This window comes from Phyllostomus discolor, chromosome 4 (assembly GCF_004126475.2).
Source record: "Phyllostomus discolor isolate MPI-MPIP mPhyDis1 chromosome 4, mPhyDis1.pri.v3, whole genome shotgun sequence".
Taxonomy (NCBI): domain Eukaryota; kingdom Metazoa; phylum Chordata; class Mammalia; order Chiroptera; family Phyllostomidae; genus Phyllostomus; species Phyllostomus discolor.
Genome location: NC_040906.2, coordinates 97,847,746 through 97,867,689, shown reverse-complemented (window position 1 = coordinate 97,867,689; position 19,944 = coordinate 97,847,746). Strand labels below are relative to the sequence as shown.

Genomic DNA, 19,944 nt, shown 5'->3' with positions numbered 1-19,944 from the left:
ACAACAGGAGGGCTTTCCAGCTGTAAATGTACAAGGGCAGAAATGAACAGCCTGCTGGGGACCAGGCTAGTTCCTAGCAGGAGCGAGGCACACTCGGCCGCAGCAGCATTTAAAATGGGGGGGCAGGAAGGTTAGTATTTCAGAAGCTTTGCCCTCTGAGCCCTCAAGAAAAGAAATGTTAGAGTCAGGCTTAGGACGACTTTGGACATCCAAACTGTAACAAGGGTCTCTAAAAGTCATATCTATTTTATCTGCTTGCCTGGAATTTCTTTAGGGACCCTCCTAATCTCAGGGGTAGCCTACGTGAACCAGGCTCAGCCCATCAGGAGGTCGCTGGCACAGCGACTGGATCACGGATAAGGATATATCCCAAGTCAACCCGGTCAGAACCTGCCCCAAGAACACTGCCAGAAACAGAGTCTCCTGGGACCATGACCGCCACCACCGTGCAAACACGGCCTACAGTGAAGCCAACAGAGAAGGCAGTACAGTTTCCCTGTCTGTGTCCAGCAGAGCTGCTCTCAGCATTGTCTTTTGAACTTTTCAATGACATGAGTCCTAAATTCCCTTTCTGTTTAAGGCAACAAAAGCTAGGGGTTCTTTTGCCTCTTGCAACCAAGAGATTACTGACTCATGGATTTCCTACTAAGCCTCTTAAGTATTGATAATAAAGGTCTCTAAGTATTGACAGAAAAGGTCAATTTGGGAATTTCTTCAAGTTTAAAGCAATTAAATGAAATAATATAGAAAGAAATATTTTCTAATTTATAAAGCACAAGTACTAGTTATTAATTTTTTCATTACTGATAATATCCTAATAACTAGTCAAGGCAATTTTAATTTTTAGATCAGAATTTCAAACGTGTGGCATTTAAGCTGTAATTAACAAAAGCTCAGTTAACACTGACTTGGTACCGGGCATCTTCCCTAGTCATGTATCTCATGTAAACCTCATAATGACCCCACAAAATGGGTACTACTATTACCTCCCCAATGTTACAGGTGAGGAAACTCAGCCACAGAAATGTTCAAACACATGCCCAAGGTCACAGAGGTAGGAAGTGGAAGAGCCAGGCTTTGAACCAGGGTGGCCTGGCTACACAAACATGGCCTTTTCTTGTCCCTCATGTACTGAGTTCTAGAAGCCAATGTTCCAACTGCCTTTAAACTGTTACTCCTAACCACATGGCTCACAGCAAAGCATTTACACTCCCTAAACCCACACTAACACATGGCTACTGTCTTCCCACAATCCTGTCTCTTTGCTGGCTTGTTTCCTCAATATATGTATTCATCACCCAGTCATCCCTGAAACCATGTCCTTGGTGATCGTTAGCACAGCTCCTCCCTTGCCCGCCCCCATGGCTCACCAGCGTCCTCACCATGTCAGCTTCACCCTGGCATGGTCTCGGATCTGCCCCTTTCCCCTGGGACTCATGCACGTGTCCAACTGCAGGCCTTCTCCCGCCTGAGTCAACTAACCCCTCTTTCACCTGGTTTGCGGTATGACCCCCTTCAAAAGCATTCCACTTCCACGTGGCCATTCATTTTTCTCTGAAAATAGAGATTTCATCTCATCATGTTCCTGCTTTAATCCTCATCAGCTGTTACTGCCTACAGAACAAAACAGAAACTCCTTAGTAGTTTTACACTGAAAACTCTTCACAAGTTCCCCAACCCACCTTGCAGTCCCCTCTTCTTCCATGCTGCTCCAGACGTGCTGTGTAGGGCGTGCCGTGCTATAAAGCAGATCTTCAGGAACCTGTCTTATTTTCCTTAACCTATGTAACTTACTCTCCCAAATCCTGATAATGATATAATCTGCTTAAAATAATAGAATGAAATTTATTCTAAAACATTCTTTTAATTTAAATCCACTCTCTCAGACTACTTTACCATCATTATGCTGAATTAGTGGCTCTTTCTTGAAAATAACTGGTTTCTATATAAGCAGTAGAAAAATATAAGACTGCCAAAATTTTACTGATTTGGGTCTAGGAAAAAGAGCTTCTTGCCCTAGCTGGTGTAGCTCAGTGGATTTTGCTCGGGCCTGAGAACCAAAGGGTTGGGGTTCAATTCCTGGTCAGGACACATGCCTGGGTTGCACGCCAGGTCCCCAGCAGAGGGCACATGAGAGGCAACCGCACATCGATGTTTCTCTCCCTCTCTCTCTCCTTCCCTTTCCCTCTCTCTAAAACTAAATAAATAAACTCTTTAAAAAAAAAGAAAAAGAGCTTCTTAAGGTCAGGATCTCAAATAGTCTCCTGGGAGCTTATAAAACCTCTTACTTAGGGATATCAAAGATCAGTTGTAAAGCTAAAGTGATGGGTGTTGGGACCTCGCAAACAGCCAAGGAAGGGAGAGGGAATGAGACTTTAGGTCTCAGCAGGCCTATCAGGAAACCTCAACATCTCAGGCATCTTTCTGCACTGATCATATAAGTGGTAATCCCAGGTTCCAACAATATCTTGTTAGATCAGGGTTTCTCAACTACAGCACAACTGACATTTGGGGCTAGACAGTGCTCTGTTTTGGAGCCATCCTGTGCACTGCAGAATGTTTAGCAGCATTCCTGGCCTCTATCTACTAGGTGTCAATAGCATCTCCTCAGTTGTGACAACCAAAAATGTCTCCAGACATTCCCAAGTGTCACCTACGAGGACAGAATTGTCTTGGGATTCAGTGCTATAAATACACAGGCTTAAAGGTCAGCATCAATTCTCCTGAACTGTATTTTTCCCCCTCTTCCTTCTCCTGTTCTTCTCCTCCTCCATCATAAAAATCAAAATGCCCATGACCATGCCAAGTGAAAACCACACCAACAAGGACATACATCTTTTGTTAAAGGTACTAAAAGGACTATTTCTGACATGTGACTGAGTATTTATTGCTGTCCTTGCAAAGAATGAAACAGAAAGTGACAGGCAGACAGGAAGAACACATGTGTTCCTTGCTCCAATCAATAAGAAAGTACCCCTCAACTCCCATCTCTTTCCTGTCTCTTGCCAGCATCTGGGGAGCCACTGACTGGCCAATACCCGATCCTGGAAAAGCCCCCTGCTGAACCATTGCAGGGGTAAGGGGAACTTGGACCCTTCAGGTGGCACTCTAATACAACTGACAATGTGGGTTGTACAGCACAAGTGCAACTTAATTTTAAGGTCCATTAGCAGCACAAAGTGGGGAACTGTACTTTTAAACATAAGCCCTGGAACTCAGCAGGGACATTTTTCATTTTCAATTTCAAATGGTAAGAATAATAATAATTATGATTCTTTTTATTGAGAAGAGCATTTAGGTTCAAATACACTGCACTTCAAACCCAAATACTAGAACATATTGCATGTTGCAAGTGATGTTTGCAAAATACAAGACTGCATAATGTGCAATTTGGACTAAATATCAGGAAACAGCCACTGGAATTATTCCTGCATCTTTGATTTTGTGATTGCTTCTCTTGCAATTGCAAGTGGTCAAAACTCAAAGCGGATGCTAGCATTATGCTGTGCCTTTTAGAGAACTGTCAATGCTGGCCAACCTGTTATTCAGCTGATGTTGAATGACAACAACTGGTTTTTGAGAGTATAAACAAATGCACCCATGTACACACCTATGCTTCCCTTTCCTCTCACCCACAGTACACAGCTGTACAATGTGGGCCCTTCCCCCCAAATATTACAATCTGGAGTTGTAACTATCACTTCCTCTGAAGGCTCCACAGGTACAGAATTATCTGTGGGAGCTCAGTAATGCCAGACAGAAAGTAAGTCCTGCTTCCTAGGCAGTGTCCACTGAGATCTGAGAAAAGGGAAATGAGATACCAAACACTATTTCCAATGCAAATCCTCATGAGCAAAACTGTGAGAAGAGAAACTATAAAAAACTCCTTGAAGCAGTAAAACAAAATGCTCTCCCTGTCCAACATAATCCCAACCACATGAGCAGGATTTATTGAGTACCTTCAACAGGTTGGCTCTGAACAAGACACTATGGGCAAAACAAGGACAAATGAGGGCATTGTCAATCCTCAGGAACGAGCATTTTCATTATCATACATCCATACTTTTTACTTCCCCCATGTTAGTTACAGGGCAAAGAGCCACAAACCCAATACTGTTCACTCTGCTTCATAATCTAAGGTCACAAATCTAGAGAAAAGCAGAATTGGTCTTTAAAAAAAAAAACAAGGTATCATTCTGAAAGCATGTAATTTTTGACAAAGGCATACACAAGCTCTTTCAGGGAAAAAACCTAGGGAAATGGTGATTGATTGAAGGGTAGGGATTTTTAAATACCTGTTTCTTCCATTCCTCTGATTCACCTTCCTCTTCAATAAAATAAATAGAGCTCAAAATGCAGTTCAATATGATTCTTGATTTTGATAAGGTTCATTTTCACCTAAATTTCTCTGGGGAATGTTCACTTTCACATAATAAAAAAAGTCCAAGAGTGATAAATTTGGAAGGAAAAACCATTTTGGATGGAAGCCACATTGAGCACGACCAAACAGGAAAGGAAAGGGGACACACACTCACACACGCAAATGTCCCCAAAAAGAACATAAATTTAAGAAGCCCTGCTTCCACTGCTGTGGTATCCAATTTAGAGGCAGTTTGCAGCCAACCAGAAGATATATCAACAAGCAATAAGACATAACAGTAAGCAATCAGAAACATCATGAGCAATAAGACACCAGAGTGAGCAGTAAAGACACACCAGGGAGAACATTTCTGAGCAATTACCAAATGTCTTAATGCAGAAAGTGAGAATGAAAAACTTCACTCCACTCAGATTGGAACCCTATAAAAATGAATTCTCTCACAGCTCAAGACCTATTATTTCTGCTTTGACAAGAGGGCTGTGAGGACCGCCTGTGTGGCCACGGATCAGCAGAGGGCATGAAAGCACTGGGGGACTGATAATGGATTAGGACTAAGAACTTGAGGTTCTTGTCCTTCTTTTTCACACCCTAATCTAGAGATAAGACAAATAAAAACTTTATGTCAATCATTTTAAAAGACACAAAGGACCCTTCAACCTCTGGGGGAAATAAGAGAGGGTGTTTTCCCTGTCCTTTTCACATCTATACCAGCTGTGGCCAACGTGGGATCTAGGGAAGGGACACACGTGCATGCAAGCACCCTGGGGGACGAGCTGCCATTCCTTTTTATTCTTTTAAAGTACACAGGTCAGCCAATGATTAGACACTATGACGCATAAAAAACTTCCTTATTAAACAGGCTACACTGTCAGTTAGTTAGGAACCTCTAAGAAAATGATAGCACATTTCCCCAGATGCATCCATTTGTGATAATTCACAAATAGAAGCAAGAAAAGACAGTGGCTTCAATGTCTTTGACAGAGTCTGTCAAAGACAGACTCACAATGTCTTCTCCAGGTGGTGCTAGGAGGTCTGAGGCTGAGCTCAGAGGATTACAGTACCAAAGGTCCCCCTCTCCCAAATACTTCAGCTCACTAAAACTAGTGAAATCACTCTCATTTCTCAGAGACGCGGAGAGGATTAAATGAAATCATGTGGCTCCAAGAGTCAGGAACAGTAACTGGTATTAGTGGATTCATTAGTTGTTAGTCTCCTCTCCTTCCTTCCAAGCATCTTTCTGGGCCACGACCCATTTCTAATCTGTATCTCCTCCATGAGGGCCCTATGCCTCAGTCCTTCCTACCTTCAAAGCTCACCTTCCCATGAAAAGTCTTCCACACTGACTGCCACTTACACACAGTCTGTGTTATTTTCCTTATCGGCCAGTATAAATCACAAAGGCATGAAGGATATCACACACACAAAACATACAAAGGAGCAAGATGAAATTAATTATTAAAGGCATAACTCTAAATTTTCTCCCATTTCCCCCAAAAGAAAAAATTAAACCAAAATACTTGGTTCTTTAAATATTAGTGAAAACACAGGACCCATGGTATATAACTAAAGGGGCCTACCTCAGAACCAATGGCTTCGAGAATATGCTCAAGAGATATTTGTTAACTCAGTAAACTAGCTCAATACACAGGGCTGGATCTCATTTGAAAGAAGCAGCCACCCAATTCCTCCCTTGTCACTGCCGAAGGTCTACCCACCATTCTGTACCCTGGGACATGGAGCCCAGAAAGAGAAGTTTTCCTGTGAGTCTGGCTCACGAACAGGACAGCCAGAGGCAGCACGATCCCTTGTCAGGGAAAAGAACGACAGCAGACATGTTTACATGGTTCCTCCAGGGCAGAGGCAATGGGAGCCACAGCGTTTGGGCAGAGCGCCCCGCACCACCTCCAGAATTAAGAGAATGCAGAGCTGCCGTGAAATCCGATGGGAGCTTTTCATTAGTGTTTCCCATCGGGAAAGGGGTGGAGGAGTGGAGACTGGAGAGGCATGGGTTCTGTTTATTAATAAGCAGCTCAACACAGTGGGAGGTTTTCTTGTCTAATTACAGAAGCTGCTGGGAACTGCAGGGAAGACAGGATTTATGGCCTAGATGACACTGCCTCTGTGTTGTAATTAAAAGTTATTTCTAAAATCTTTGGTTGGCTACTTTGGATTATCAGAACTATATTCTGCAATTTGAAACTTGTGAAAAGGGCAAAGAACATAACAAACAGGTAATACAACAAGCTTGCATAACGTGAAATGATTAAATGTTCTGACACTGGAGGGGAAAGGAAAGGATTGCTCCCAAGTAAGTCTGTGAAAGGGGGAGAGAGAGAAGCAAGTCAACAAGTGCGTGCTAAACTACATTTTAAAAATTTCAAAAGTAACTCAGCTACTTACTTTACCCACTAACTAGAGTTTGGGTACCACCCACCATGAGTATAGGATGGGTATTCACAACCACTCCCCCAGAGCACCTAACCCTAACCCTCCAGCTCTTTGTTTTGTCCTGAATCCCTAGGAAAGGACAGTGATCACCCTAACAAGAGTAAGCCCTGACTCAACCACAAAGACCCAGAGGCCAGCCTGAGGGCAGTGTAATGGTGGTCCAATGAGCTGTGGACGGTCCATTCTGTGTATGATTTGGGTTTTGTGTTTACCCATTTCCCTTCTCTCATGCAAGATTTCAGTGTCAAGAAGGGACCAAATGAATCCCAGTGAAATGCATGGTGGTACCATGAGTGGCTAGAGGCTGGGGCAGTTATTTCCTAAGTGCCATTTCCAGAATTAAATTTTCTACATACATACAGGAGGCATTTTCTGCAATGGTGGCTCAGAGGAGAGAATCTACCATATGTAACAAACTTTTGAAATTGTCTGATGAAAATGGGGAGGAGGAAGAACCTCTAACTGCCATGAGCTCCCCAGTTAACCTCTATATTTCATTCATCCACGTTATGAATCTTCTCATTAAAAGTGAATTCCAGGAGCTCATTATGTAAAATATGTCACAGAAACCACCAGATACCACACATCATGATGAGACTATAAAAGCATTTTAACATCTGTTATTCAAAAATAAATTTAAATGTGGCTTTACAGGAGCCATACCAAGTTTATGGGATTTATATCCTATCAAAAAGAACCACTGTGCTTCTTTATTCTTTTCCCAGTTCAAATCAGGGTTTGGCTCCATGCCAAGCTACAGGACTACCCTTCTTACCTGCCACATTAATTTTCTCAAGTGCTACCAAGCTGGGAACAGCTGTGGTGGAGTTGGTCGAGTTTGCTCCTGTGCCGTTGATCACCAGGGTGTCCACCTTCGACTCTAACTTCCCAATGCGCTGCAAAATATTATCCAGCAATACGGCAAGAGTTTTCTTTAGATCTGTAAAATAAAATGCAGAGAGTTTTAAAATTCTTTCACCACTGTGTATTTGTTCAATGCACATGCTCTCTCTTTCTCTCTTTGACATTAAGGAACAAAGAGTGGTAGTCAAAAGGTACTGCCTAAGACCTGTCCTAACAAACCGTATCTTAAAGATGACCAAATCCCTCCCATGTCCCTGCTGAAGGTCTACTCTCTATTCTGTTCCCCAGGCCAGAAAGTACAAAACAGCATGATCTATTCTGTGATGCAAGTTTAGCATAAATGACATAAAATTATTTCTAGCTCCTGGGCTGACAGAGAATGCTCATTGTGCCTCAGCATCCTACCAAAGCACTCTATTTAGAAATTCCTCCTCCTTATAGCATGATGGTTACTGATGCACAGAGGACAACCCCAAAGTCCCCAAGTACCTTCTGGATCAAGTTTGTTGTTATTTTTAGTGCCCTGTACTCCAGCACGAGTCCCAAGTGGTTTTTTTTTTTTTTTTTTGCAAAGTCTTTATATCTCTTGGTTACACAGTAATGATAAAAGCCACAGTTCCACATTTCCAGGCATACTATACTCAGTTAACTATAATCAGATTTTGAAAAATACGCAAAGACCAGATGCATTCATTCATTGAAGAAATATCTATCAAACAACTGCCATGTGCCAGGCGCTGTTCTAGATGTCAGGGATGTTCTCTCATGGTGCTTACATGTAAGAGTTGACACCCTTTCTTACACATCTGGCTGCAGGTCAAGGAGTCATACACTTCCCTCCAGATGTATCATCCTCAGGCACGTATCAGCATACACACACAGAGATGAAACAGCCCTCCTCCTCTAGAAACTCACAATCAAAGAAAGATACACTGACTTGCACGTGTGGAAAAGGCAGAAGGACAACAGGATGGTCATCCGTGTAGACACAATCCAGACTCATTACGAACTGGGAGCAGGCCAGAGGGCAGTACACTGTGCGGGTAGCAGAATATAATAAAGTCTTGAACTGAGACAAATGGGAAGCTGCTCCCTTCCATTCTGCTGGGAACAGAGCAAACTTGCTCTGAGCAGGTACTTTGATCTGGCCCGGAAAGAAACACACACCTGGTTAACTCACCAACCCTGGAGCACAGCCAACCAACCTTGGTGCTTGGACTGCTCTGTTCCCCCAAGTCTAGAGAGAAACTCTTCCCAGCAGAGACACAGATACGTAACTAACATGGAAGTATGTGTTCTCAGTGGTTTACAGACAACATCGCTGGGGCTGACTGAAATCTACAGACAGAAGCAGAACCCACATCTTTATCCTGAATGTCTGGTTTGATGCATTTGGCATTATCTCACTGTCTCCACCACTGCTCAACACCGAACACTGGGCTTCTTCACATGTGAAGGTCTGTAGCAGTCTGTTCTCTCACTAATTCTGATGAATATCTGACCAGGCCTATTTTTTGTTCTTCAATATGTATCTTACCTGTGGGCAGTAAGACAAGCTGGCCATGACATTGGAATAACAAGGCCAAAAATCTGATGACAGTGAAGAAGGGTAGAAGAGAATTATTTTCTGAAGAGGGGTATGTGTGTGTGTGTGTGTATGAAATCCCATGACATGTCCATATTCTCCACGAGTAGGTAGGACTTCATTTTACAGATGGGAAAACTGAGGTTCACAGACATGAAGTAACTTGTTTGTGGTTACAGATGTAAGTCAGAATGAACACTTGATTCGGGTCTGCCTAGTTCCCTGATGCCTCCCTGGAACCAGTCAGAAGTCAAGAGCCAAGGCAGAAAAAGAAAACCAAGTATGAAACTCACTGTCTTCCTTCCACAGCATAGTGGTGAAGAGCCCAGACTTTGCAGCCAAACTCCCTAGGTTTGAGCTGTCGCTCTCCATTCCTGTTTCCCTGTCTGTAAAAGAAGGATAATAATAAGCCTGCCTCTGGGGCAGTTATGAGGGTCTAATGGGTTAACATGGATAAAATACTTTAAACACTTCCTGGTATTTAATAGGCACTACATAACTGCCTGTTATAGATATATAAATAAAAAATAAAACCATCCTCTGGAATATGCTTCTGCCCTTCCTGAAGAATGTCCCCCTGGGTGATACAAAGCTTTATCACTCTATCCAGAGTCACAAGATCACTGTCCTGCAGGGCAGAAGGACCCCCCACCGCCACTCTGCCATCCACATGACTCACAGTCTGTCCCAGGCACGTCATTAGCTGGCATGGTCATTGGGAGTCAGCCACCAGCCCTGCTTTTACACTGAATCTAAGGCAGCAACTGGTCCTCCAGTGTTCTGAAGATTGCCAGAGGCCAGCCACACAGATGGGGGCACTGGGGCCATAGAGAGACGGTTGCACTCAGTTTAGAGAAACCACTCCTCTGACAAAAGATAGCAAGCTCCTCCTCCTCCAGCTTCTGCCTATATCACCAGCTGGGGAGTCCCTGTGTAAAATGGCATGTAACTGGTACCCACTACTTAGCCAGGCACAGAAGCCTGGCCCTATAGTTTGGGTTAACTCAGGGTTTCTCAAGTTCAACTGTATTGACACTAAGAGACAGATAATTCTTTGTTGTGTGGGGCTGTCCTGCGCATTGTAGGGTGTTTGGCAGCATCTCTGGGCTCTAACCACTAAATCATGGTAGCAATACCTCCTTTGTGACAACCAAAAATGTCTCCAGACATTGCCAGAGTCCCTTGGGGGGGCAAAATATCTCCCATTTGAGAACCACTGAATTAGGCACATTCTTTCAACTCTTTTCTTCTCTTTGCTCCTCTGTGGAGATACCAAGCGAGAGCTCTGACAAAGCGACTATGGGATAGGGAAACACAAGAAGCCACTCCCTGAACCTGCCTGACGTTGACTTCCGTTTGCTGAGGCACTGGAGGCATGCTACAAGCACAACAGGCAGTACCATGAGGGAAGTCAGCCTTCCTGCCCGTGAGAGCTGACCAACAGACACACCAGGGTTGGTAACCTTGTATGAGGGTCACAGGCACCGGGACTACTGGCCAGAGTCCCCAACCCATGGTTATCAGCAGCGCACACCTTAGTTAGAGTACAAAGTAGTCACATCAGCATTAAGAAGATATTCTTCCTCAATTCTTAAATTGAAGTCCACCAATAAACGGGACTTATCTCTAGCTGTGACTGACCTCTGTGACTCTGGTATGGTATAAGTAAGGGAATCTGTGATGATGGCAGGTGTTCCACCCCAATGCTGCTACTAACTGCTGCCGTCACGCTGCCACCACCACTACTTACTGTGCCAGCTACCACGTCAGCCCTGTGCATGAATTAACTCATGTGATCCTGTCCTGATAGTCTGGTGACTGTACTGTGGGTCCCACCCCCATTTTATAGACCCATAAACCACAGCACAAGGAGGAGGAGGTTAAGTAATTTGCTCCAGGTGACTGCAGCCTTGGCTTCATACCCACAGCCTGGTTGCAGCACCGAAGAATCCAGCCGACCACATGGCACTGCCTCTGACGACCCACCACGGACCTGTGGGCCAGCAAGCGGCTCCGCCCTGCTGCTTCCGAACACACTCACCAGGGATTAGCCTCTGGCCCTCAGCCGTGCTAAACTGTATCGCAACCACCTGCAACAAATGCTGATGCCACTGTTTTTTAAGCAACTCCAGCACTAAAAATAATTTTTAAATCTGCCCTTCTGCCTTAAAATGAGAATGAAATATAAGACTATCAAAAACTTTGGACTCTCTAAGGTGCATCACCTGGGTAGGCATCTGTCCTCTCCTTACGTGAAAAGAAAAAAGTTCACTTTCAACTCTAGTGTCTCTTTGAGTCACTTTTTCAAGGCAGTCCCACACGAAAGAAAAGACACTGCCAATGACACAAGGTGAAACGATGCCAAGCCCGTCTCTGCACCCGCACTGACCGGCACGAGCCGGGCACGCCACAGTGCTTGGGGGGCTCGTGCTGCGCCGGGTGAGAGTGTGGGGGCAGTCTTCCCACCGGGAAGGCCACGTCAGTCACACGTTTCTAGGTGACGAAATCAGTTCTCACCTTTGTATTTTACGGTTAAACCCATGAACAGCTTTATTTAAAAGCTGTTACAGTTTTACTGCATTTTAAAACTGATGCCAGAATGTTTTTGTTTGTTTTAGTCTTAATCTTTAGTCTTAACCCATATATCCAATAAGACTATACACCCAAGAATAATTTCTATAGAGTTTAATAAAAATGAGAGTGAAAACATTCTTCCAAATTTATTATTTTTTACATTTATCACTATGTTTTATAGTTATTATAACAGTAAAGTGTGTCCTCAGCAGCATTACAATTTTCAATTACTAACAGGCTTTTAAAATTTTGTGTTTCAAAGCCTTAACAATAAAAATTTAATCCTAACATTACTAACAAAATTCTGTGTTCCTAAAAATTGCTGTACATGACAAAGAGGAGATCTGAAAGCATTTAAAATGCCCCTCTGGGGAAAGTAAGCTTTGGTTTCTATCTTGCTAGAAAGGGTGTGATCTCCATTATCTCAGCATTAGGGGTGAGAAGGGGCTGGAAGATGCTGCCACGTCCTTGAGCAGGGCAGCCAAGGGGGCGCCACTGCCAGCTATACTTTCCTCCACAGCTGGAGTCCAAGGAGACAGGATCTCAGTGGAGAGAGGGGTCTTGCTAGTGGAAAAGATGTAGAGATAGGTCTGTTAGCTGAAGCTGTGAGAACAGGTGGTGAACCCTGATTTCCCAGATCATTAAGTCAATATTTGACAGATTATCGAGAAAGCCTGTGCTTGGGCCTATGCTGGTCCCACCCCACTCCGCGGGGATATGTTTCTAAGGCAGAGGCTCTCCGGCCTGCTGTCCCGCAGGCTCACCCGTGGAGTCCGAGTCACCGGCCCATCCTCTGGGCACTCACAGAGAATCTGCAGAACCAACCCACATGTCGAGGACTCTGGCACAGCCATGGTTGAGAACTACGTTTAAGGCGCAGCTGCCATGATTCACTGGCAGAGAGCTGCAGTGAGCAAGGACTTCCATCTGAACTGCCAAAAATCATTTACATCTGTGCTTGCTTCTAATGAAAATCCCTCTTCACCCCAAGAGGCAGGGTGTGAACAAAAGAGTGGCTTCACTTTTGGGCTCCAGAGAAACCAGCAAAGACAGGGCGTTAATGAGAAAGGAAGGTGCTAATGAAAAAAGAATTAACCCCAACCTCTCATTCCCATCGACTGCCAGGCATGTCAAGTTTCATCGGTTATGTATTTTTAAATTAATTTTAAAGTGACCTTTCCACAGAAAGAGAATGCAGTTACAGTAACGACCAAAATACATGCCATTTATTATGTGCATAGACGTTCAAAGCAGAGTTAGTTATAAAAGAGAACAGTGTTATTTGTTATAGATAAAAGCCGGAAACTCCCCAAATACCCAAACAAAAGATTAAATTACATGTCTCTTTCTTCATAAGGTGGAACAAACTGCTAGAGTGGAAACTCAAGGAAGGCAGAGGGCAGGTCTGTCTCGCCATCTATGTTTGTCACCACCACCACCTACTAACATCAGGAGATCAGTAAGTATTACTGAATGGGTGGATGAGAAAGAAAAAGTGTGTGGTCACCAAAAATACCTAGTGGCTTGAGGAAATATAAGAAAGATAAATTAAACAGCTGTATATGAAATATTCCAATTTTTAAAAATGAGCGCACACACATCTCTCTCTGCATTAAAAAAGGCCTGGAATGAAGTCAAAATTTGTCTGGGTTTGGGGTAAGGAGCATTTTATTTTTTATTCTTTAATTCCCTTCTGGGTTTGGGGTTATGGAGCACTGTATTTTTTATTTGTCTTTACGTGCAAGGACACAGAGACAGACTTGGACTGCTTTGCCTTCGTGTGTTTTACTGACAGTGGCTTTTGTGTTGGACTGCCTGAAATAGTGACTCAATCAGCTGCTTAAGTTACGAACCTTTTTCCTTTCATATTGCGAGAGAAAACATGCCTACCCCAAGACATGCCTACAGAGTCCCAGGGCTTTTGATAGCTTTATCTCCATATGCTCTCAATTTTATATAAGCATACACATTATTCTCACATCACGAAGGTATTAAATGCTACTTTAAAATACATAGTACAGTGACTTCTATCCTCAGAACTCAAAGATACTGGCCACAAGTGCCCTGATGTCAGATAGCAAGGTACCCTCCCACCCCGAAACACCCTAGTCACTGACTCCCACTACCTCATCTCAGTGGGGGGCTTGCCTGCGCCTGAGCTCACACGTGACCTTCCCTGTGGTGGCCGCAGACAGCTACACCAGGGCACAGAAGGGAGTTGCTGGCCATCACAGAGTGACAGGGCAGCTCAGATGCTCAGCATCACTGCCCAACACTCTCTCCTGGGTTAGGATTTAAGAGTGGATTTACGCTCTGATTCCGACTCACACCTAGCAGTGAGTGCTGTTCCTGAGGGACTGCAGGGGGTGTTGCTGGCATTTTAAGAAACTCTCTAGGCAGCAGAATCTGAGAAAAGATCTTGTCTATGCCTGTTAACGATATCAGGTGCTTTGCGGAACCTGTAAATATCCAGAATGACATTCTTGGGCCTTTCTCTCAATTTCCCTAACTAGCCAGCTACACAGAGTAGGAGTCAAGCATTGTTGCTTCTTTATAGAAAAGAACTCAGATTTGAAGAGGTCAAGCCCATTGTTGCCCAAGGTCACCAACCTGACCCCAGGGTGTGTTCTCTGGCTCACCATCCACACAGAAATGTCCCCCAGTGTGCCCCCTTCAGAGACTGAGTGAGCTACCTCACAGCCTGGAGAGGGAAGCCTTCTCTTTCCAACAAGGCAGTAACAATCACACCTCCTACTTCTAAAATGTGGCACTAACACACCCTTATAAAGGGGCCCCGTGAGGAGCCCAATGCCACCTCTCTAGGGGCCAGAGCAGCAGTTCCAAACCCCAGATGGCGTGGCGCCCAGCACTGCTCTCCTCAAAGCAGCCCGGGTGCTTCTGGTGGATGAGCCTGTCCTTGTGTAAGAGAGGGTGTCTGGTTGGGCCTCATTCCCCCGGGGAAATGCTAAGGGCAGCTACATAAAGAGGTTCCTGAAGCCCTGCATTCAAGGGAATAAGCAATGTCAGGTTTACGGGCAATTTTGGTTGGGTGGTCACAGATGCAGGTACGTGCAGGCCAGGGTTAGTGATAACTCACTGTAACGAAGGCTCTTTATTAATCTCAGGGCTCTAATAAGCTCAGTCACATGTAATTCTTACAAGAATCTTATGAAGTAAGTAATATTACAATCTTCTATTTAATCAGAGGAAGCAGGCTCTTAAAACATCAGTGACTTGCCCATGGCCACACATCTAGTTAAGGACCCCTTCCACAAGCCACAGATAAACACTCTCTCACTGCCTTCCAGAATAAACAGTGGTTCCCTATGACAGGATTACGCATAATAGCTACTTGGAGTCTCTTGGGCATGGAATCCACAGGGAATCTCTCCTCATTTCCTGTCTCACTAAAAACATTACTCTGATTTTCAAAGTAGCCCTAACTGCAGCTGTACCACACATGGACTCTAGGGGTGGGACTGCTAATCACTCACGGTCCCTACTATGTGTCAGGCATGCACTAAGCCCTGGGGAACAAAATAGACAAAAATACCTATGCTCTGTGGGCTTGCGTTCTAAGTGAGGGACAGAGATGATCAAGTACAATAAATATGTGATGCTAAATAGTTCAAGTGTTGAGAAGAGTGAGAATGGAGAGAGAACAGGACAGCAAGGGGTAAGCCATCTGGACGGAAGATTTGTAGGTGGAGGCAAGAGCTGATGCAGAGGCTCAAAGACAGAAAAATGCTTATCCAGACCCAACAGCTGGTCCTAGCAGTCAGTGCGTGCCAAGGCTGATGACATGAGAAGGGCAAGCGGCTCTATGGGTGGCACAGGGGCAAGAGGCCTGCCCAAGCAGTTCTGACAGGGGCAGGACACCAAGACTGAGCCAGGAAGAGGGGCTGTGGCCACCAAGCCAGACGAGGGAGCCTGCTCTGGGGCCCTCGCTCGTGCTTTCCCCTCTCGGGTCAGGATGCGGATCACACCTGAGGTGGTGTGGCACGAGAGAGAAGCCTAGGTGACAAAGGTGTAGAAGGGTGAGGCTCCAGCTCCTCCCAGAGGTGCCTGTTCTGACTGCACTCCCGCCCGACCCTGGGAGGCCCTCCTCAGTCTTCCGGACTCTAGGGGGGTGCTTGTGTGTGCATACTGGCACGCACGGGCTGCTGCGTAGGCTGGGCCTCAACCACGGCATCAATGAAAAAGCTCCAAGCCCAGAGAGGCCCATTCTGTAGATTCCAAGCTTCTGGAAGCAGAAAGCCCTTTCCTTGGTCACATCAGCCACATCACCATGGAGTCCCAGGGCTACCTCAGACAGAGCGCACAGCCCTGCCACCTTCACTCCAGGAACAGTGCACTGCACTCAAGGCCCAGAACTTCTGCCTCGGTGACCATGGTTTTCCACAGTGCCCCCGCCCTCCAAAACAGTCCCTTCACAGTTGTAGAACATAGGCAAAAAGAAAAAATGAAAAACCCTTTACAGGTCTCTATGTCTAATAAAATCCAAATTAAGTTTTCCTTCTACTTTTTCATAGGAGAGGTGGAACGAAACACGTGTAAAAGTTGCTGTCTGACTCTCACAAGGTCACCTAGGTCTTCAACTCAGAGCAGGGGCTGCCTTTCCAGGGCCACGCCAGGCAGCCATGCCAGTGTCACTGAGGGTGCCTCCCACTGGCTTTTGAGCACATTAACACGGAAAATGGTGTTAATGTCTTCGAAGAGGGCACCCCAGGCCAACAAGGGCCACCTGACACCCAAAGCAGCTACTACACCACTGCTCCTGACCAGCACCCAAAAGCCCTACCCTGGTTCTTTACTTCCTTAAGGAAGTAAGAACTTACTTCCCTATGCTCCCCACCCCCCAAGGAAGTGACAGCAGATAACAGGGCTAATGCCCTAGCTCACCCACAAGAACACCCATCCCCCTCACCTCCCTCCCCTTCCCATAGACTGTGAGCCACAATCACATGGCCACCCTGCCTGCTGCCCCCTTCCAGCCTCCCAGCCAACGGCCCCTTCCAGGGGGCGGCCCGTGTGCACACTCTATTCCAGCTGCAGCAGCCTGCTCTACCCCAGAGCACACACGCGGCCTCAGGGCCTGGCACACACCCTGTCTTCTGCCTGGCTGGCTCTGCCTCAACCTCCCTCTTCCCTTCCTGCCCAGCAGCTTCTTGTTGTAACTTGAGCTAGCAAGACACCTCCTGGGAGAGGCTTTCCTTGACTTTCTCATGGAAAGTAGCCCTCAACTACTTAAAAAAAAAGCACATCTTAGCTGCTTTGTCAGAGTAGTCTCTTCTCTGTCTCACTGCTTCACTAATAAACTCACTTTCACTTTAAACTCCATTAAAAAATCACATCTTCCTTTGTCATTTTCCTTTTAAAAATACTCTTTTTTTTTCATTTTTAGAGAGAGGGAAAGGGAGGGAGAGAAACATCAATATGAGAAATGTCAATCAGTTGCCTCTTGTACACACCCCAACCTGGGCTGGACCTACAACCCAGGCATGTGCCCTGATGGGAAACTGAACCGGAGACCTTTTGCTTTGTGGGACGATGCCCAACCCACTGAGCCTCACCAGTCAGGGCTCCTGTGTTATTTTTCTTCTCGGAATTTATTATTATCCAACATTCTCCTGTTTATTATTTCTCCCTCCAATATCAACACAGCCTCCACAAGACAGGGACCTTGTCTGCCACTTTCCATCTGCATGCACAAAGCTTAGATGGCACTGCCATACACCAGCCAATAGAACAGACATTTCTCTAGGGCCAGGCTTGAAGAGTAAGAGCCAATCCAGGGGACAGTCTAGGCCCAAGAAATTCAGGGAACCAGGAGACAGGAGAGAAGGCAGGGCAGGCGTGGAGACCTAGAGGTCAGGGGAGCCGGGCAGCAGGAAAACAGGATATTGGTGGGGAGAGGGGTGGCAGGGAAATGGAGGGCCCACACCTGCTTCAGTCCGAGCTGGTGAGCTGTCCAGGGCAGAGCATCCCAGCACCCAGAGAAACAGGCAGGTGAGAAAGATGGGGGGTGGGGGGAATCTCTCATCACCTCAGGTTTCCATTCCTGTTACCTAGAGAACACAAGTGGACCTGGCCTGTTAGACAAGAGGTGATCACTGAGAATGAGAATTTGGGTCAGGCCATCAGAGAAAGAAATCGATTCTCCGCAGAAACAAGAACGGCATTGACTGGGGTGAGTGACACCATGCATGACGCGATTCCGGCAAAGGCACTGACAGGCATGGCCCTGCCATGCTGGCCTGGGGGACGCAGTGGAGGCTGCGCTGCAGGGAGCTCTGGCTCCACACACTCTTCTTGGGAGTGACAGAGCAGCCCACAGAAATGCCCGCCACACCCCAAGAATGAATGCTCCAACTGTTCCACACAGGCTGCCTGGGACACCTTCCAGGCACCACTTTTGAATTACCAAATCCCAAAAGAAGTTCAAGAGTCTCTTTTCAAATCACCAAAAAGGATGCGAAAGGGAAGAAGATACCATTTAGAAGTTCTGTTGTTTGAGGCCAAGTCAGACAAACCACAAACAGCAACTGCTCGTCAGGCACCTGACATGCATCACCTCGTTCATGCTTCACACCCACCCGGCCAGGCACGCAGTGGTAGCCCACTCCACAGTGGTTTGTGCTACCAGGGCCCAGGCCACACAGCCATGAGGCGGCAAAGCCAAACTGGCTGGCTCCAAAGCCCAGGTATCTAACCACTCAACTCTCAACGTGATGTTCAGAAGCATTTCCAGAGGACGGAGAAATGTAGCATTGGCACGTGTGCCTCCCGAAGATGCCTTGAGTGAATGCAAATGCAAAGGTGAAGGAGTCTTGAGGACAGCACGCAATATCTCCTGTAGGCAGAAAGCCTGACCAGGGACTATCTAGAGCAGAGACCAAGATTTTTGGCAAAATGGCAGGCAGCAAATGTCTTAGGCTCTGCTGTCTCAGTGGCAGCTACTCAGCTCTGCCACTGTAGCTCAAAAGCAGACAGACGACACCTCAAAGGGGTGTGCTGAGTTCCAAGACACAGCACACAAAAACAGGGAGCCACAGTTTGCTGACTGTGCCTTAGACCATGGGAGTCCTAGGAAATCCCTGAGTCAAGGACAGACATAATCAGATGAGTGCTTTAGAATGGACTAAGGTCACTGGCAAAAGATGGAGTCAGCATGTTTTAGATGTTATGTGAAATAAACTCTGGTGTTATCATGGTTTTTAGTTATTACAGTTACTATAAACAAATGGGAGTAGTAGGCTTGCAATAAAATTTTATTTGCACAAACAGGCAAAGGTCTGAATTTGACTGAACCCTGCTGCTCTAGGATTTCAAGTCAGGGATTCCAATAAACCAGTAACAATCCGAAATCAGCCACCATGGTTCTTCAAACACCTGCCACAGCATAAAAAACATTTACAGCATACTAGCAACTTCTGATAATACCAATATGAGGTTAGGAAAAAGAAGGGTTTTTTTCCTTTGTCTATTAACTGGATTCATTCAAACCAGAGACAGATCCCAACCCTACAGGATCAGCTCTTCACTCTTCCAGAGAAGATTCTAGGCAGATTCTGTCTATAGATACATTTATGAGACAAAAAGAAACTGCAAATTGATGACTCAGGCATCCTCTTCCCCACTCCACCAGCACAGCTAAACCACTGAACCATCTTTCAGTCTCTGCATCTCCATCAGACATATGACATCAACCGCCAGGGCTACCTCCCTGCTGATTTGTCTATGTCTGGTACTGGTGAATTACCGGGGAAGCAACATCATCAGAATGGCTCTCCAGGATTCCGGGGCTTGATGTACACTATACCATCTTGTTCAGTCCCATGGCTGGTACCCAGAATTGGGAACCAGGGAGGAAGACAGGCTGTTACATTTTAAAGAACAAAAACCAGTTATCTGCTTAAGAACTTCCAGAAGAAGATGCTGTTAGGTAGTGTTTGCTGTCTCCACTCTTAGTGCACTAGTTTTCCAAGGTGGGAAGGGAGGCATTTTAGCCCCTGTATCTCAAAACATTTTGAGTGTCACATCTGGGGAGGTGCTACTGGTATCCAGTGGGTAGAGACACTGGAGATGCTGC

The 19,944-nt window shown here is 45.6% G+C and overlaps 1 protein-coding gene across 5 annotated transcripts in view; it reads right to left on the bottom strand.

Moving 5' to 3' along the window:
* The window catches only part of MGAT5 (alpha-1,6-mannosylglycoprotein 6-beta-N-acetylglucosaminyltransferase), a 337,231-nt gene that overhangs the window by 189,552 nt on the left and 127,735 nt on the right, over window positions 1-19,944 (bottom strand). For all 5 annotated transcript variants that reach the window (XM_036023647.1, XM_036023648.1, XM_036023649.1 and 2 more), the window contains one exon: window positions 7,605-7,769. In XM_036023647.1, the coding sequence (XP_035879540.1) occupies window positions 7,605-7,769 (165 nt within the window). The remainder of the gene's footprint in view (window positions 1-7,604; window positions 7,770-19,944) is intronic.